We start from the raw sequence: 20,797 nt of genomic DNA, 5'->3' as shown, positions 1-20,797 counted from the left end.
ATATGTTTATTACTATATTTATGGTTGTAATTGTATTTTAATTTTAGATATATAGAAATTGATAATAGATTATTTAGGTCATGTATGACCTATTAATCAAACAGGTTATTAAACAGATTATTTGTATTAATTTTTACATGACTTATTAATTAAACAGGTTAAACATGTCGGGTTGGGTCAACCTATTTAATAAACGGGTCGGGTTAGGGTTAAGGATTCTTGACACGTTTACTAAACAGGTCGAGTTCGGGTCAACCCATATAGCAGAGTACTTATGGCTCAACATGACACGAACCCGATCCGTGAACACGAATTGACACCCCTAGTAGTAATAAGATTAATTGGATTTGAATTGTAGGGAATTTTTTTTTTTTTTTTTTTTTAAGTGAGTTTTAATCTATTAGATTCTACTTTTGATAATTGTGTTTTTTTTTATCATTAGACTAGTTTTTGGTGTAGACGGAGATTGGACTCCAGATCTCTTACTAAACAGGTCGAGTTCGGGTCAACCCATATAGCAAAGTACTTATGGCTCAACATGACACGAACCCGATCCGTGAACACGAATTGACACCCCTAGTAGTAATAAGATTAATTGGATTTGAATTGTAGGGAATTTTTTTTTTTTTTTTTAAAGTGAGTTTCAATCTATTGGATTCTACTTTTGATAATTGTGTTTTTTTTTATCATTAGACTAGTTTTTGGTGTAGACGGAGATTGGACTCCAGATCTCTTATTCAACCATCAGAAACTTTACCAATTGAGCTAACTGGAACCCATTAGGATTTTTTTTTTTTTAATAGGAGGGAATTTTCTAATTGATTGAACATGAATTTGTGTAAATTATATTTTTTGATAAACTGTGTAAATTATATTTAGAACTATACTTTACCCTTACTTTTTGTACATGCCTAGTAGCACATCACATGTTAGCTCCGACTGTCCACTTATGCAATTTTATTATATCTTATTTACTTGGGAAAAGAAAAAAGTCTCATTGGTGGGATGTTGCCAAAATGGGACATTGTATTGTATAATCTTTAGGAAAAAAAATATAATTGAGTTAATTATCAGTAAGATCTGGGTTCACAATCTTACTTATATGCAAAATTATCATTAAACCAAAAAGTTATTGGTATTTTATGACTTTATAAAAAATGATTTTGTCTTTTTCCTTTTTTAAGCCAATGAAGTTTATGAGTTTATCTCAAATACTAATTTTTACTTTTCTTGTAAGAACAAAGTTTATTTTAATACCTATTAATTTTGCCTATAAAATATTAAAAATGAAAATTACTATTTTTCGCTTTCAAATGTTGTAATTATCCAATTATTAAAAAAAAAAATAGTGTTTTCAAATGTAGTTTCCCTTTTAGGAGTCTATTTTTATGTAGGGGACGTGGGTAAGAAGTACGGACATTCATGTAATGCAGTCTTGACCATTTTTGCATCACCTCCAAGAACCTTAGGACCAATAAACAAAATTGATGGTACCTTTCTAACTTTCTTCTACCAGTGGTCCACTGGTCCTTGCATATAATGGTCATATTTTCTCGAATTATTTCTGAAAGTGGAGCAATGTTTCGGTGAAAAAATAAAACCTTATTAGACTGTCATATAAAACCTGTCTTTTACAATGTTTGAGTCCCATATGTTATCAAATTGTGGTCGTATAAAAGACCATCTCACAAGATATCATCTCACAGTGAACCCGACATTTGATGTTTCAACAATTGTGAATTACAAAAAGTTTTGATAGTGATTACAAAACTGTTTTACCTATAACCATTTTATGCACTCATTCGCAATGGTAAAAGATTATCGGGGTGTGTGTGAGAGCATACTATTGAAGATAATTTCTCCCTATTTGAGAGATGTGTCATCCTTACATCAATGCTCACAATTTACTTATTTATCCAACTAAAAAATAAAAAAGATAAAATAGACTTTCACTACTAAAGTTGGTTTTAAATTATATTACAATTTGTGGGTTCTGGTTAATTCAATTGATAAAATATTTTATAATTGAATAAGAACTTAGTTTTGAATTCTGACTACGCATGAAAAACTAATTGATATCTTAATCTGATATAAAAAGTAACTATTTATGTAAACGCCATAAGTTCAAATCCTATATATCATAATTCATGAAGATGTTACATATTACCTTTGTGACTCGTGTATCTCTCTCTCTCATTGGTAAACCAGTTTTTATTTTTTGGGCTCTTCATTTTGGCAAACACTAAATTCATAATTCCAAAGTGAAGAAATGAAACCAATATGTAAAATAGTTGGTCTATTTGTTTGTTTTAATATAAATAAATATATATTAATATATACTCATTACTCCATATGCTTTCACATTCCGGACTTCATGAGGCAGTTTCTAGACTTGCCTTTAGATTGCTGCACGCCATAACTCATAGTCACAGCTGTATAAAAGGGGAATTGCAAAGTGCATGAGATCGGGGCATCCAGTTCACACTCAAAACAGAAATTAAACAAACCTCAAAATCAATTAAACAATAAATAGTCCAAATATTATTTTATTATTCATGAGACAAAGAACAAAAATATAATATATATACATATATACATATATATATATATATATATATTATAAGGATGTTTAAAATTGTCACAACTTATTTCGTTTCCGTTCCATCTACTTCATTAGAAGATAAGACCATTATAAATATCATATAGGATGTAGAAATATAACTAAGGAAATCAAACAGTTTTTGGTTCAAGAATATTGACTCCCATAACATATGTTTATAATCAATCATAAGGTAAATAGAGTTAAACTCAATAAATAAAAACCTCGTTTAGAGTTTTTTTTTTTTTTTTTGCTTTTATTAAAAGGTGTATTCCTGCGGAATCTAATGGTTCTCATTGCATTAGAAAATAACAAAAAAATAAACAAATATTTATTTAACAGAATTTTTGGGACTCCTAAAAATATAGCTAATCAATTACAATAAAAAAAAAAAAAAAAACTCAACTTTAACCAATGCATTGAGACACTCATTAACTGGACTTTTTTTTTTTTTTTTTTAGAGAGAAAAATCAATATATATATATATATATATAACTTCAAAAAAGCACAACTTTATGCTTTCAACGGAATCATCCGGAATTCAATTCATTTTCCCTTATTGTAAATATTTATTATTCAAAAAAAGAAAAAGAAAAGGCACATCCCTATAACCCTAAAAAATATCATGAAAAAAAATTAAACTAAAATTTTTTTTCTCAAATAAAATATTTTTCTATTAGGTTCTCTACATATACACACACAGTTCTATTACTAATACAATTTTCTTTAAAGAAAATATGATAAGATGATAAACTATGAGTAGTAAACCATTTCTTTTACATAGATGTGCCACAAACATTATTTTTACTATTTACAACTCACAATTGGCCAACTTATAGTATATTGCGATTTTTTTTTTAATTATATCAGATTTTTTCATATACAAAACATTAACCTTTAACCTTTATATTATAAAAAAAAAGCTTCAGCTACAAATTTTTTTTGCAAAAAAAATCTAGAAACTGAAATGATGAGTAGTTGTTAGTAAATTAAAAAATAATGTCAATGATAGATTCAGATGAAAACATGTAAAAATTTGCCACATCATCAATTTGTAAAAATATTAATTTTTTTTTTACAATAGCATTATTTTTTTATGGAATTTAGGGTAGCATTATTATTATTATTATTTTTTATTTTGGTTGAAAGGGTAGCATTATTGATAAATTATTATAACAATATAATTATCCCCTACAATATTTCATGTTACTTGCAATAAAATCGGTATAAAATTGGAATAAGAAGAATATACTGTATAAAAAATTATTAGATACTCTCAAAATACAATGCGTTGACAAAGTAGACTCCCGTCCCGTATTTACAATGGACCAACTACAAATTTTACCAACCAACCAAGAGTACTCAATGGCATTTATAGGTCAGAAACAGAATCAAAGAAAACAAAGAGAGAATCAAAGAAAATTCCAAGGGTAGTATAGAAATTTTAAGACAAAAAGGAAAAATAGTACAAAACCTAATTACCATTTGTTGCGGTGGATGATATACGCGACGACACGAAAAAGTGGACTTTATAAAAACCCGTAGAAACTCGGCGATTCTTTTTCTCTCTTCCTCTTCTCAACAAAGCCAACAGAATCTTCGCGTACAAATTCTCGGTTTCATTTTTTTTTTTTTTTTTTTCCATTACCCACTTTTTCTCTTTCTCCAATCACAAATATTATATTTTTCTCTTTCACTGTATTAGAAATATACCTATATATACATATATATGTATTTATCTGTGTGTTTGTATTATATATACACACACAGATCCTCAGTCTTTCTCTCTATATTTTGCTCAGTTTGTTGAAGAAAATCCATAACAGAGAAAGAAGAACAGAGAGATATAATTACAAGAGAGATATAGAAAAAGGAAGTGAAAGATCGGAAGATGGGTTCGGTTCCACCGGAGCTGAGCTTGGATTTTGCGCCGAGTTTTGTGCCGAAAACGATCACTGATTTTCTCAGGGACGTGTCGATGATCGGTAGCGTGTCGGAAAGAGCGTTGAAGCTCGATGACTTCGTGAAAAGATTGGAGGGAGAAATGGGGAAGATCGATGCGTTTAAGCGCGAGCTTCCACTCTGCATGATTTTATTGAACGATGGTTGGTTTTGAATATATTTGTGTTTTAAATTTGGTTTTTTGAGAAATGGGTTTTTGATTTTAGATGATTTTGATACATGGGTTTTGTTTATATTTTAGTTTTTTTTTTTTTTTTTACTTGATTTGGATATGGGTTTATGGGTTTGGGTGATTATTTGATTAATGGTTTTTTCGTTTTTGTTGTGTTTCTTCTGTATGAAATTTCTTCCAATTTTGGAAATGGATATTTGGATTCCAGTTCTGAGATGGGTTTTAATTTTTGAACATGTTGGTCAATGATTTCGTGTAAATTTTAACTCTTTTTATGTTGTGTGTTTTTGCAGCGATTTCAGTTTTAAAGGAGTCAATGCAATGCTCTGTGCCTAATGAGGTTCAACCAGTGTTGGAGGAGTTTATACCACTGAAGAAAGATTGTGATCAAAATGAAGAAAACAAGAAAGAAAAGGATTACAAGGATAAGAAGAACTGGATGAGCTCTGTTCAGCTGTGGAACTCTGAGGATTACTCCTCTACTGATTGCACCAAATCTAATCCTAAATTGGATACAAAGGTATATAATGGAAAAAATAAGTGGAATATTATAACTTCATAGACACACAAAGTAACTAGGAATTTATCAAATTAATTGCTAATTTTGAGACAATCTGATTGAAATTAATAGAGGAATTGATTTTTTTATTATTATTTGGTTATGGCAGAAAAGTGAGGAAGAAGGTGTCTTAGGAAGTGAGGATCCATTCCAATCTAGTAGAAATAGAAATGGAGGCAGGGCATTTATGCCATTTAAAGCCTATCCGGGTTTTCCAGTGGCGAGGAAAGAGGAGAAGGAGGAATTGCCAGTACATGGACTTTCTTTGCTTACTCCGGGGATTAAGAATCCAAGGGAGGAATCAGGCTCTAATGGTTTGAGAACCAGCTGTGGCAAATCTGTTTCCTCCTCTGCTCCTAATGCTATTATACGGAGTGGGACACAGCAGTCACAGCAGCAGACTGCTAGGAAACAGAGGAGATGCTGGTCACCGGAGTTGCATAGGCGGTTTGTCAGTGCTCTGCAGCAACTTGGAGGCTCACAAGGTTTGACCCTGAAACTAAAATCAAAGTTCAAGATGACAATTTGGAAACTTTTGTTTGAGTGTTGTTTTGGTTGAGTCTAGAGTTCCACAAATACTTGAATTGGACTTTAATTCTTGGTGTTGGATAACATTTTTATTGCCAAAGGGTTGAATGTGCAAAAACAATTGTAAGAGCAGGACTAGTGCTATTTCATTTTGTTCCTCTTGAGGTCAACTTTATCTCAAAGATGGATATTTTAGATATAGAGCACAGTTGTGGTGTCGTGCTTTTCATCAACATGATAAGATATGAAATTGTATTATAAGGATAATGATTTACAGTGAAGAGATACAGAATAGGGAAATAGTGGTTGTTGCATATCATCTATGAATCTGCTGAAAGTCTTACTGGTATATCAAATATAGCTGTGATAGATTGCATTATCTCACTTTTGATATTAAAAGGTCTAATTTGAACTTTCCGTATATTTTGCAGTGGCTACTCCAAAGCAAATTAGAGAACTGATGCAGGTTGATGGGCTGACCAACGACGAAGTTAAGAGTCATTTACAAGTAAGTTATTAATTTTCTTTCTGCCTTTCTTCTCTGTTCGTTACTTGGAAGAATGAGGGATAAATTAATCGCTGGAGGAAGTCCAGAATTTATGTTTCCATTACCTCATTTTTTCCAAGAAATTAAGGCATTCTATAAGATTGATATTTTGAATGGAACTTGATTCCAATTATCATAATTGATTGAAGGTTTTTATTGTTCTTGCAGAAATACAGACTTCATACTCGAAGGCTTCCAAATTCTACAGCAGCTGCTCCTGCAAATCAATCTGTTGTTGTTTTAGGGAGTTTATGGATGCAAGATCAATATGGTGACTCTTCTAAGGCTAGCAGTTCCCAGTCTGGTTCTCCCCAAGGTCCCCTGCACTTAACTGGGAACACTGGAGGGACCTCCACCACATGTGGTGACAGCATGGAAGATGATGAAGATGCAAAATCTGAGGGCTATAGCTGGAAAAGTCACACTCAGAAACCTGGAAAAGCTGATGTATAGAGTTCATCTACCATGAAATTTTTGCAGATAAGACATATACATGGGAGGAGCTAATTACTATATAAGAAAATTACACTATACATAAATGAGAAGGATCTTGAGAGAGGCTGTGAAATTTTGCAGGATTAGCTTTCCTTGTGTCTCAAATTTGAGTTGTTATTTTATTGCGGGATTGGTAAGAGAATTCTAAGCAAAATCCATGTGCGCATGGAAGAAACAAGGCCATTGACCCATATCGTAAATCTCTTAGCTACCTAATACTTGTTATGAATTTTTAATGTTAGAATCTTAGTTTGGACTTTTCTCTTATTCCCTCAAACTTTTGTTTCTGCAGATCCATTGTCAATGGATAATAGTAGGTCGACTAATTGTTTCCATATTGTAGGTCTTTGTTCATTCTAGGGGAAAGTGTTTCTAGCTCATCATGCTCTCATCTTTGAATTTAAGTAATTGGAAATCATTTCACCAAAATTTGTTAGAATCTTTTCTGTTATAAGAATTTTGAGAGCTCCTATCTGGAATCCATTTGAGAGTTAAGATTGGTACGACTCTCATATGAGGAGAAAACCATAAGTTGAGCCCCATGAGGTTGCCAGAAAAACAGAGGAGAGGAAAAGAAAAGTTGATATCCTTCAAATATTCCACCACCAATAATAAATGTAAAAAGTCATTTTAAGTTCTCTCTCACTTTTCCATTTACTGGACTGGCTCAACAAGTCATGTACTTCATTTTAAGATGGCAAACAATCTCTTCAGTTCTCCATAGATTTTTCTCAGGATTTTGTCTTCCTTGGAATTCCAGACCCGAATCAAGGAATCAATAGGAGGAAGGTTAACCAATTCCCTAACCTCAGATTATTGGCTGGTCCATCTAAAATGCTTGCAAGTCTATTATTATTATTTGGATAATTTAATAATTACAACAATAACGGAGGAGAGATTGGAACCTTATTTTTCTCATAAAGGAGAGCATATAGTGCTATTGAGTTAAAGATTCTTGGCAAGATGCTTTTTAAGTTAGTTGTGATGTAGAATGGAATTTGATATCAGCAAGATTGTTGCAATTTCGGATCTGAGGGGCAGTTTTCTTTTGAATGTTTGGTGCAAATGAATCCAATGTGTTGTACCCTGCAATATGATTGAATTAAAGTTGCTTTCCTTGGCACTTGAGCTAGTTTTTATTTGTTGCATGTTAAATTTTATCAGCATGATCTTTCGGGCATGATTCTGTCTTGTAATGTTACTATTGTATTTAGTGGAATGAGTAGAAACGTGTTTTAATTAAATGATTATTCCAATATTCGAACTTCAATTGGTGGGGGATAGTGTTTTTGTCGTACAAGAAAACAGGACAAGATCCGGACTTATCTCTGGGAGAATATATTTGGGTTTATTCCTTTAATTGTTGTGGTTATCTTCACCCTTCTGGAATGGGATTTTTTTCTTCTTGTATATTTAATGAAAAGTAGACAAGTAGATGTTGACATGATCCTTCCAATTTAGCCAAATCTTGCATTTCATTAATTATCGGTAAGGCTTGTTTGGTGAACAAGATTTCTCAATTCTCATCCAAAACCAATAGGACATTAGTCCTAGATACACATTGCGTAAGTATGCAGTAATGGGAGAAGGTTCAAGAATGAATCAGTAGATAGCCATTTATATCGGAGAAATGTGATGTTCAAGACATTTTCACAATAAATTTTAAGTGGCAAATTATTACTAGCTGTTATTGGTAGGCATAAAAGTAATTTTAATAGGAGTTTCAAATTAGAATCAACAATAACTTATTATCTATGATTTGTTGTGAAAGTGTCGTAAAAATGTTAAACGCGTAGCATTTCTCTGTTTACTGCGTTAATCTTCTTTTCATTATTTAATGACTTCCACTCATATGTAAACCAAAGCTTGATTCTTACTAAATTGAGAAAATTGCTCATTTGATAAACAAAGTACAAGAAAATCACAGGTTTGTGCACTTAATTACATTATCACATTATATGGTTTTGAACCTGCTGACCCAATTATATGGTCTCCAAACAGCCTCTTAATTATTCACAAAATGTTCAAAACCCAAGTATCATCCTTTTACCTAACCCAGTCATATCCCACTAAGAAAACACAATCAGTTGTAATGTTTATCTGGGTGCATGACAAAATAGTCACTCTCACAAGCAAAATAATAGAGAGAATCTTGTAGACAAGATTATAATGAAGGAGCCCACTTTGATAGGTCCACTTTACATATGGTATTTGTTTGTTTGGTGAAAATTGAGTGTGAAAACGATGGAACCTCTCATCAACTTCACTTCTTTCTCATATACATAGGGTTAATTTATTTTATTTTATGTTCAAATCTGATAAGTATTCCCTTTCTTTAATTGGTAGATAGATAAGAGAACTAGAATACTACTAGAGGATAGAATATTTTTATTTTTTTAGCAGCTAAGCACATTGGCTAGCCACATGGTAGCCGGAGCAAAATATATGCAATTGGTCCCACAATGAAGACCATTCCTATTTAAGATTCCTTCAAAGACCAGCCAGAGATAATGATCCCTTTTGATTGCCATGGTATAATTTGGAAATTTATATTAAATAGAAACACTACCCAAAAGGACATGTGTAGTTGTGTAAAAAATCACTACCAAGGGGACAAATGTAGAAAAGAGTTCTCAATTTTGGTGAATAGGCCAACCAGGCTAACATATTTTCAAATATATTTTTTTCCCTCATGAGTTCTACCTGGGGAGATATTAAATTATATATCTATTAAAAAAATTGCACCTCTTAGAACCAAAAATAAAATAACCTTCTGACCAACAATTCTTGTTCACAGCTATTGTTTTAAACTTTATCTTTCTCTGGTTGACAATTGACAAGTAGAACTTAGACAACTTTTACCAATTAAATAAGAGATTTTTCTAAACAAAACTTGTCTTCTCTTGGAAGTGTGGAACCAATCTATTCATTCTTTTATGTGCACTTCTTTCATCTTTTGATAGTCATATTGAGATCTTTGAGCCTAGATTTCGATTTCTTTTTTCCCCACTATGTCAATTTTCAACAACCCTGTTTCTCTTAAATTAGATGGGATGCACGTTTCAAAATTTAGTCTTTTTTAGATGAATGAGCAATTTATTTCAAAAGGATTGAAAAGTCATACACAAAAATTTAGTCTTACAGACTACAATTTGTATATAAAATATGCATTGCAAATGTACATTTACCTTTAAAATTCAAACTCATAGATTGATCCATCCACTACTAAAGAATTACCATCATAAATGCGAAGATAGCATTTAGTTTGAACCCAAAATCAGAACTTTCTCACTTATCTTGATTGTCTTTGTTGCAACGACCTGTAAATGTATTTCATTTTTTATATTCTATGCACACTGGTCAATACCATAGTACTCTTTCAGTCAATTCTTTGTATCTTTTTACTTTGATTGACATCTTTCAGAGCGTTTCATACGATATGACATATATAGGTGAGTAGTTCTAGGATCACAAATTATTCCATAATTTTTTTACCATAACTCTAACGTGATAGATTGTGAGTGGTTAACTATCATTTACACATGAATTCACAATTTTTTCTTTACCAATCACACTCTGTCATGTCTAAATTATGGTAAAAAGTTGTAAAAAATTAGGTGGTCCTATCCTTTTCCCTATATAGGTTGTTGATTAGAAAATACTACATACGAAAAAAATAATGCTTGGGCCATAGGAATCCAGCAAGTAGACAAATCTCAATTTCTCACTAAATCCTAGCTTGGACCTACAATAGTTGTACCTAGATCCTTCTTTGTTGTCTGAGTGACGAATTTCATTTCAAACTGCATTGGCAAATATTGGGCTTCTTAGGTAAATCTCAAGTAGGCCCAGAACTATTTTAACAAATCTACACCCTAGACTTGCACTAGAGGAAGATAGGAATATTTAGGCCTGGCAAACCGTTCGAGTCAGGTTGGTTAATTAGGTTCAGAACTTCAGATTAGAAACGGGTTCAGGTAAAAAATATGGGTCATCATTCAAGTTGTGAATGGGTTGGATTGATTAGGTTATGGGTTGACCCCTATTTTTTCACATGCAATTTTTATATAAAAAAAAAAAATTGTATTGTCTTTTTTTATGTTATTACAAATAAGAGAATAAATAACAAAATACTCAAAATATGAAAATTAAATAACGCATATAAACTCTTTAAGTTTATTGTACACCATCCAAAGTTTACTAATGATATTATCACCATAAAAGAAAATAAAATAAACGTAGTGGACTATATCATTATCAAGTGTGTGGCAGTAGCATGAGAGAACTAAGATGATGAGATTTGAGAGTGAGAGTGAGAAGTAGAGACAAAGACAAAATCATTCCAAGCATTTAGTTTTTTTTTTTTTTTTTTTTTTTTTTTTTTTTTAAATTAGCGTACTAAACTATTAGGCTTGTGTGTGAAAGAAATCACACTCTGCTGGTGTGATGTCCCATTTGGTCTAATTCATTAAAAAGAATAAAATTGTTTCAAAAATAGGTAAACCCTCCGACCCATTTTTACCTTGGGTAAAAAAAAACTTGGGTTTAGATTAGGTGTTTTCCTTTGGATTTGAATCAGGTTAATGAGTCTAGGTCCAATTTTTTTTAAGTCTAAGAATATTGAACATTGATCCAAAACTCTTGTAGGATGATTCTCTTTAGCACAAAATGTTATCTTATAATGAATATATATATATAGAGAGAATATTTTTCACATATGAAACTTATACATATCCCAAGAGAGTTATGTAACTCAACTAATACATCTTGGTATTTCTAACAAAAAATACTAGAATTTAAATCCCTTATCTCCTTGTAACTATTGAATTATAATAATAATAAAAAATAAAAACTCACACATATAAATCCCATATATAGAATTGTGTGACTGCTTTACCACCCCAAAATGCATTTTTTATAGTTGAGAAAGTTTAGGGATGCAACAAAATGTCACAACATTTTCATATCATTTTTGTTTTTAGTTGTAATTTATTTAATTTTGTCTTAACCTATAATAGATTGATGCTTCAGCTGTCATGAAAATGTTGTGAGATTTTGTTGTGACTATAGAATAATTCTATGTAGTTCATGGTTGTCAGAATCGGGAGTTGAATAAATGGTTGTCAAAATTGGGAGTTAAATCATAAGATCGTACAAATATTTCAAAATAGTAGATCTCCTTAGGTCAATGGATTGTACACTTGTCAAACAAGTAATATCTTGTCCCAACGAAATATATGTTACATAATTCGGTTGACCAAAGTGACCATAGCAAGATTTTAGGGGAGAGAGAGAAAAAACTAGCCTTTTGGTTTTGTAAGCAAATCCTAACCTTAAAAAACCAGTCAAAACTCAAACCCACAGGCAACGGTCATGTGTAATAAAACAGTCCCCTCGTTGAAACATAGATGCCCCCGTATATTGGCGCGAAAAGTGGCATCTATGTCAAAAAGTACAGACAGTTACAAAACTTCAGGGGGAGAGAGATAGAGAGAATAAAACAAAGATTGAAAGACAAATCTCTGGATGAGAGGTGAAAAAATAACACAAAGAAGAAAATGGCACAAGCACAACCTGAGAAAATCCAAGACAGTACAGAAAAGGAAATGAAAATGAAAGAAACAAGCAGTGTATCATTCAGATTCAATGCCCAGGCACCTGAATTTGTGCCAAGATCACAGACCCAGATGCCTATCTCGGGTTATGTCTATCCATGCCTCCACTTTCTTGGTGGGACTGCTGGTTGTGGCTCTAATTTGTTCTATGTTGGGGACCAAGACCCTGCATATTTGATCTCCAACCCCAATGTTGTGCCACCCAATCTCTCCAAAAACACCCAAACTAATGATCTTCAGCAAAAGATCAACAAACAGGTGATTGGTTTGAACATGATCTTGCATAGTCTCATTCATGTGAACTATTGTTGCATGTGTGTTTATTGACAAATTATCAATTGTTTCAAATCAAGCAGCGAAAATAGGTTTGAATTCAATTACACTTGCTCGTATATTATGATAAATTACCAATTGTTCCAAAAACCTAAGCTATTAGGAAATGGTTAATTTAATCCCTTAGCCATTATTCTAACATTATATCTTTTGAATAAGTTATATGACAAGTAAAGAATTAGTCATGCTTTTTTCTTGATCAAGTTAATAAATCCAATATAGTTTACCACCCAGAATTGTGGCCCAATGGTTAGGGTCTTAGAATGTGGTAGGCCATTAGTTAGAACCTTCGGGCAGGGTAATGCCATAACATTGATTCAGCTTGAGGATTTGCATGATACGCTTGAAATAACCGGTGATCTGAGTGGGGTTGAAGTAGTAAGGTCGTGGCTCAACCTACCTGAGGAGTGCCTGTGGCCCTTTTATCATCTAGGCCCCTTAGGCATTGATTCCTGGCAGGTAGAGAATCTACTGTGATCAAGCCTAGATAGGATTGCCACAACTATTCTTCCATCACCATTTTCATTTAGGGGGGAAGAAAAACCAATGCACATTTTAGATATGCATGTTTATCCAATATTGTGTTGATTTGCCATGAATTTTAATGTTTTTTCACAAAAAAATGGATTGGACACTGCCCAAGTTAGGCCAAGCTATCCTGTGACATTCATGATTTAAATCTTGTTGAGTTATTCGCATTTTGAACTTAAGAAATTGTCAATTTGAAAATGAAATCTTGGCAGTGAAGATCAGCTTTTGATAAACTTATTTCAGATGTGGCAGCATCATTATCTTATCTTCTTGGGCATTTCTATCATGCCTACGGCTTTTCCACATTCTAGTATAGTTGGCCCTTTCAGACTAAACTGATGTAAATCCATGTACCATTTCCGCACATATGCAACACTTATAATAAGTGTGAGGCAAATCTGATGAAATTTGTCTAAAAAAAACCTAGAGCTTTTTCTTCTCGCAAAATCAATAGTATTTAGACAACCTCTTCACCACAGGTATTTTTCCAGACATTTAAACTTCAAATCTTTAATGGACCTTGTCCAAATGAGATGAGATACTCATAAAAAATATTCTTGGCAGGGGACTAATCTATAGTTTCGCTTTTCCCTTGTAGGAAACCTGCTAAGCAGGAAATCCATTTATAAAATCGAGGTGTACAATTTTGGGAGACAAGTGTTTCTTATTTTTGCCCCCATTGTTGGAATGCCAAGCAAATATTGATGTTTTCTACTGAAATGTTTTAAACCTTCTTTTCATTTAGGGTTGCTCAGCATTCCTTGACATCGAGGCAACATCCTTTCAAATTTAGGTTCAATATATTTTGTGATATTCCATATTCTCATTGACACACTTCCCCTCCTCCCATTTAGAGCATCTCCAATAAGCTCTTTAAACACAAAATCGTCTCTATTGTAGAGAGTAAATCCACAAAATAGGTCTCCAATAGACTCTCTATACTTGAAATTTTTTTTGGCTCATAAACAGTAGCTCATCAAGTCTGATGGGCTATTGTTCATTCTTCAAATATATTTTTTTCTATTATAATAATAAGGTATTGAATAAAAAAATGTTGGAAGATGTGTAGTTAAAAAAATAATAATAATGAATGAAGAAATAATATTTAAATGAGATAGAAAATGAGATATAGAATTTATTGGAAAGTGTAACTGAAAAAGTTGGTAGCTAAAAGGTAAAAGTTACTGTTCATTCTCCAAATAGTACAAAAATTTGTCTAATCTAGTGGAGATGCTCTTACAAGTCTTATCTAGATTTCTCAGCCAATTCCATGACATAATATGTTTGCTCTACATATTTTCTATTACCTTCCAGTTGCTCCCCTCCAGCTACAGACCGTTGATTGTTGCTACTTTTCCTGCTATTGAATCCTCAAACCTGAAGTATTTTCTGGCATAAAATGTTTCCTTTTGTTGTGACAATTCTATATAATGATGTATTGTTTAGTGCAAGCTCCTATTGTACTTTTTACACCTTTCAAAATTTTGAGAATGGTTTCTGTTTATATGACAGGTGGAATACCAGTTCAGCGATATGAGTCTGCTTGCATATGATGCTTTGGTGAAACACATAAATAAAGATCCCGAAGGTTATGGTAAGGATCGTGGAATAGTACTATTTGTATGTATATTCAATTCAAAAATAATTCTCATTCTTGTGTTTTGTCTTCATGACAGTTCCAATATCTGTTATTGCTTCCACAAAAAAGATCAAGTCCCTTGTTAGTAATAACTCTGTACTTGTCCAGGCACTGCGGTCCTCTCCAAGGCTTGTATGTCTTTGGTCAACTTCAGAATTTCTACTTGTTAATATATATTACAGATAGGTTTTAATTAAAGCTTGTGTAAATTTTCTATAGTGCGGTCTTTGAGTATACATACTCTTTTTATGATGCTTGCAAGGTTTTAAGTGATGATGGCAAGAAGGTTAGACGTAGAGACCCTTTCACTGAGAGAGCCAAAGAGGAGTTACAGGTAAGCACTGTTAGACTTCCTATAATGAGGAAAACTGTAATTTTTAGAAAGTTTTTCTTGTAATGGTTCTTTGTCTTGCAGTCTCGTACTATTGTTGCAGAGAATTTGCCTGAAGATCACTCTCATCAAAACCTTGAGAAAATATTTGGTGTGGTTGGAAGGTTGGGTCTGTTGATTGTATTTTGTTTCTCATCTGGTTTTTTTAGGTCTTTGTGGCTTATTATGGTTACTGTGTCACTGTGCAGTGTGAAAACAATTCGAATATGTCATCCCCAGGAATCCAATTCTTCCCGCTCCAAATGCGATTTTTCAATTAGTAACAAGGTAGACAGAATGAGTTAAGCCATTTTGTTCTTATAGGCAAGAGATTATTCCAAGAGTTTTTCTTACATTATTTGTCCGAATTTCTTTTCTTTTTAGCTCCATGCACTTGTGGAGTATGAGACTACAGAGAGAGCTGAAAAAGCGGTATGAAAAAATCATGAAGAAACTTAATATACAAACTTTCTAAGTTCATTACTATCCTTGTAACAGCATTAATAACTTGTCAACTTCACCAGGTTGAGAAATTAAATGATGAAAGGAACTGGAGAAAGGGGCTTCGAGTAAAGTTGCTGCTTAGACGAACAGTATGTCTAATTAAATTGTTAAGCTAGTTCTCCTTGTAGCTTCTGACTTCTTTTATCACTATGCTTCTGTATTAAACAAATTTCATTACTTCGATTGTAATGATGTCCAGCCAAAATCTGTTCTAAAGAGCAGAAAGTCAGACTTTGATAGTGTTTCAGAGGATGATGAGAAGCCACCTCCTGAATCCTATGAAGAGTCCTCGCAGCCAAACAACATAGATTCGGCCATTGAGAGCAATGTAAGTGTCCTCGCTTTTATAACTAATCATATAGTAGAATTTTTTATGCATAAACCAGACTCTATGATCTTCTAAATGAGGAACACTATAGGGAGTCATTTTTGGCATATAGGCTCACTATGTGCACCTCATTCATCTCACCAAGCTAAATTTTCAAACAAATTAGTCTTTTCATAACTTGCACACTAAGGAAGGTGCAACATTGGCCTAATTTGATTGTCTTGATACACTTTCCCTACAGACAAAAATAATTACTTATTAAAAAGAATGTCTGCTATATTATTAGGCTGAGGAAAATTCAGTTGGAACAAAGAAAGGATGGGCTCGAGGACGAGGAAAGTCCCGGGGACGTGCTCAAAGCCATATTGGACGTGGCCTAATTGCCTTATCTCCACAACTGTGCAGCAGTGGTGTTCATTGTGAAGCATCAGCCAAACAGGCTTCCAAGGGCCCAAGAATGCCAGATGGGACAAGGGGTTTCACTATGGGACGAGGCAAGCCATTAAGTACTGCAGCTCTAACTGGTTCACCTTGAGTGATTGGTGGTGCTCTAATTTTGATTTTGGTCTATTAGTTAAGATAAAGTGGCTCTATATTTTCCCAGTATAGTAATTGAGAAAGTGGGATTGGTTAAGTAGCCAATAAGATGTGGATTGGTTTATAATTTATTAGTCATTGCCAACTTTATTATTAGTTATTCGAAAATGTACATAGTATGGTATGCCAGAGTTGCTGGCAACTGACAATGATTGTATGTAATTTGTTCACAGTTTTTTTCCTAGCATGTCGTTTTCTTTGAGTTTGATGGTTTAGGTTCAGGACTCAACTTTGTCTATTATTGAAGGATTTGCTTAAATAATGCAATTCAGGGGGTTCATCTCCTTTAATTTCACTTTCTCTCTCATCTTGTTTTATTTTTATTTTATTTTTTTTCAGATTTTTTAGCTAAAAAGTGATTAAATCTATGTTTGGTAAAGACTTTTCTTTTAACTTTTTAGTTAATTTGTTTACATACAGCTTGTTAAGTTAAAACCTTACTTTTCTTTTTCTTTTTTTTTTTCTTTTTTTTTTTTTAAATTATACGCAAATGTGCATATCTAAAAGATGGGTACCATTCCGTATTAGATCAAAACTTAAAGTTTCTAATTAAAAAAAATAAAACATGATTGAACAAGAGGGTAAACTTGGTCTGCAATCCAATTGCAAAGTCAGTGAAGAAAAATTGCAATGTAAATCACTAACTAACAATATTGATGAACTTCTTTAGCAACACATATTTTATATATATATATATATATATATACATACACACACATATCAAATTGACAATAATATACATGTGGTTTAGCATTTTTCTAAGTTTAGAAGGTGATAATTCAATTAAATAGAAAAAGTAAAGATTCTTTTCCTTTTTAAGGCCAAGTCGGTTTCACTTAGCTTAAGTGATAAAATATCAGGTCGTAGAATAAAGGATTTAACATCAAATCATGCCTAAAGCAAAAAAAAAAAATATATATATATATATATTTATTTATAATAAAAAATATATTACACAATCGCTGACAATTTTAAAAAATATATATATATATATATATATAGAAATTAGGAATTTAAAAAGAAGTGAGTTCGAATGCAATTGCAATGAAGTGATCATTGTTCTCAAAAATAAAGGAAGAAGAAACAACACATCAAGATAAGCGGCCTTCAAGTTTGAAGCAAGAGCGACACATGGCTTATTACACCATGAAGCCTCAAATATATAAAAAAAGGTTGACATTTCTTTTCTTTTTTTTGCTGAGAAAAGAAAAGTTGACATTTCAAAGAAGAGGATAGACAATACACGCATTTTGCTTGTCTATCCTGTAGTGTACTTTTTGGATTAAGTCTAGCCTCAAATGTAGTTGTCTGATTATGTTAATGCAAGCAAGTTTCCTTTCAATGTCTTATTAGTTTTCATTCATGCAATTATCCTTATATTAGCGTCAAATTATATTTTCTTTGCGTTAATTGTTTAGCTCAAAGGGAAAAGCTAAAGTCACAAATTATTTTATAAACTACTGATGTGGTGGGCCTAATTGAGAATCAATAAAAATTTATCACATTAACAATTTGAAAAAATATAGTAAAATATGATGGTACACAAAAAATCAGTAGGTTGAATGCTCCGGGCTTCAATGGGCTTGAGGTTGCTTGGAAGACTTGAAAAGAAAAAAGCACAAGATCAAAGGTGACCGAGGTGAACCGACCAAGAACTCTCTGATGCTTAAATTAGTTTTTTCTCTCGAACTCAGAAATTTCAACTCTATAAGCGATGAGAAATTACCTTTATTTGATATGGTTGAGTCCTTTTATAGTGAGTTTTGGAGTGATTACTTGTTTAGTAACTTTCTTAACGTGGGTGGAAGTTAGAAGGTTCAGACTTAACTTCTAAAACTATTATTAGAAGTTAAGAATTTAGTGGGAAGTTAGAGCGATGAATAAGGAATTCGCTCCCACTTTAGAATAGTAGAACATGGTATGAATTATAAACTTTTGGATAAAGATTTACTTTGAAAATTTCTAAGTGTTGGGCGGTCGTCCAGGTGACTCCATGCTGGACAAGCTTCTTGCACTTGAACGACCTCCTTCGGAGGCACTCATAGGTTAAATCTCTATTGCAATTTTGAACATTTAATATATCAGGTGGACGACCTTTTTGGTCTTGGACAACACGATGGACGAACTGAGATAGTCTAATGTTTTTTTGTTCACCATCAAAATAATTTGTATCTGTAGCATTACTCTACCACAAAATAGTGTAGATTATAATAACTTAACTTGAATATCCTTATTTTATGTTCTTTACATAATCAGTGTTCACATAAGTAGAGTAACTTAAACTCAAATATCTTAATTTTAAGATTTCTACATAATCATGAACCTTGAACCTATATTAACTTATTTTGCATTGACTAAAATCATCTTCGTTGAGGTATTTTCAAATCCATAATCCTTATGCATAGCATTCTTGAGATTAGGGCTATAAATTAACAAACTATTTATGAACAATTTGAGAAAAAAAAGTTTTTTTATATTTGTTTATTTAACTAAATAAACCAAATTTAAGCATAAGTTTAGGCTTAATTATTAAACAAGTTAAGCTCAAATATAATAATATACTCGTGAAAAAGCTTATGAATTATGAACATGCAGACTTGATTTAACTATATATGATAAGAGTAGTTTTAAAAAAAGGTGTTAAACTCGTTCACATGAGATAAAGCTGTCGGTCTCAAAGAATTTGTCAACCATACTATGCATTCAAAGAAGAAAACAATGACATTGTGAGGCTGACAAGTCCTTTTCAAAGCCGACGACTCCACCTCAAAGCCTACGGCATTTGGGTAGGACAGCTAGAACGCCTAGACGTGGTAGGAAACTGACGGAAGGAAGTTGACGGGGATAAAGAAGCTTTTGACGGATCCAGCATGGCTTTGCTTGGACTCCACGAATGACTATATAAGGAAACATCTTATGCTCTACGGTTAACCCTAATCAAGAGGGTCCCTATAAGGAAAGGATCCCGCAAGATACGCGCATTAACGAGGATCTTCCTCACAAGGAAAGACCCTTTCCGCCAAGAAATGAATGTCAACTCTACACTACTATAAAAACCTCAAAGCCCTCACAAACCAAGATATGCATAATTTATCCTAGCTCTGGCACTTTAGAATTGTGAAAGTTTTCTAACTTAAGCTTTGGAGGGTATTTGGCCGGTACCACACCCGTACTCTTTGCAAGGTCTTTTTTGTTTCTGTTTCGCAGGTTCTGTCTGGAGCACATGAGAACTGTGCGACTCACTGACGATTTTCGGCATCATCTATATATAAGTATTATATTTTTATATGTATACAACTATACATGTCCAAATATGTACATATATAGATTTGAAAATAGATTGTGTAAATTTGTAACTAGGTTCATATTATATCAAATTCATATTTGTAATTAATTGATAATATAAAATAGTTCATTGATTCATAGTAACATTAATTCATAGATTTCTAAAGGAGTAAGAAATTTTGGTTTTACCATATATGGGTAAAGAATGAGTTAATCAAGTAACTTATGAACAAGTTTGAACTTGTTCGACAAGAAAATAAACTAAATTTAAATATAAAATTATATTTGGTATTAAGCTCAAGTTTAGTTCGTATTCAAAATAAAATTGAATAAACAAAACCTAATAATTACAACCTTACTCGGGATATACAAAGGGTAAGAGATATTTTTAACTTTGTGGTTCCTACTCTTAGTGGGGGGCTGATGTTGGCCATCTAATTTTTAGCCTATAATTCATGTACACAATGTTATATTAAGTAAATTAATTTCTGAATTTTCAACATCTGGCCTATTAGCTCAGCTGGTTAGAGCGTCGTGCTAATAACGCGAAGGTCGCAGGTTCGAGACCTGCATGGGCCAATTAATTCATTTTATTTTTATTTTTTCGATTTTTTTTTTTAAAAGAAAAAAATTAAAATTTTTTTAAAAGAAATTTAAAAAAAAAAAAAAAAAAAAACTCGTACTTGTATTTATCCTTTTATACAACCAAATTGAGAAATATAAATTTTTACCC

The 20,797-nt window shown here is 32.5% G+C and overlaps 2 protein-coding genes and 1 non-coding gene across 3 annotated transcripts; all 3 read left to right on the top strand.

The window, feature by feature from the left end:
• Nucleotides 1-4,287: 4,287 nt before the first annotated feature.
• LOC126705371 (myb family transcription factor EFM-like) lies at nt 4,288-7,129 on the top strand. Its single transcript, XM_050404340.1, has 5 exons — nt 4,288-4,704; nt 5,027-5,253; nt 5,402-5,777; nt 6,252-6,328; nt 6,536-7,129. Exons 1-5 carry the CDS (start codon nt 4,491-4,493, stop codon nt 6,818-6,820), a joined length of 1,179 nt encoding a protein of 392 aa, XP_050260297.1. The 5' UTR covers nt 4,288-4,490; the 3' UTR covers nt 6,821-7,129.
• Nucleotides 7,130-12,367: 5,238 nt separating this feature from the next.
• Nucleotides 12,368-17,074, top strand: LOC126706831 (la-related protein 6C). Its single transcript, XM_050406384.1, has 10 exons — nt 12,368-12,735; nt 14,854-14,935; nt 15,018-15,112; nt 15,243-15,314; nt 15,396-15,475; nt 15,560-15,638; nt 15,735-15,782; nt 15,875-15,943; nt 16,054-16,182; nt 16,469-17,074. The coding sequence occupies exons 1-10, from the start codon at nt 12,421-12,423 to the stop codon at nt 16,715-16,717; spliced, it is 1,218 nt and encodes a 405-aa protein (XP_050262341.1). The 5' UTR covers nt 12,368-12,420; the 3' UTR covers nt 16,718-17,074.
• Nucleotides 17,075-20,569: 3,495 nt separating this feature from the next.
• TRNAI-AAU (transfer RNA isoleucine (anticodon AAU)) lies at nt 20,570-20,643 on the top strand. Its single transcript has one exon. It is a non-coding gene; the product is annotated as a tRNA-Ile (tRNA).
• Nucleotides 20,644-20,797: the final 154 nt, after the last annotated feature.

Source organism: Quercus robur, chromosome 11, assembly GCF_932294415.1.
Source record: "Quercus robur chromosome 11, dhQueRobu3.1, whole genome shotgun sequence".
NCBI classification, from domain to species: domain Eukaryota; kingdom Viridiplantae; phylum Streptophyta; class Magnoliopsida; order Fagales; family Fagaceae; genus Quercus; species Quercus robur.
Note: the sequence above shows the minus strand (reverse complement) of the source record. Positions and strands in the feature narration are given on the sequence as shown.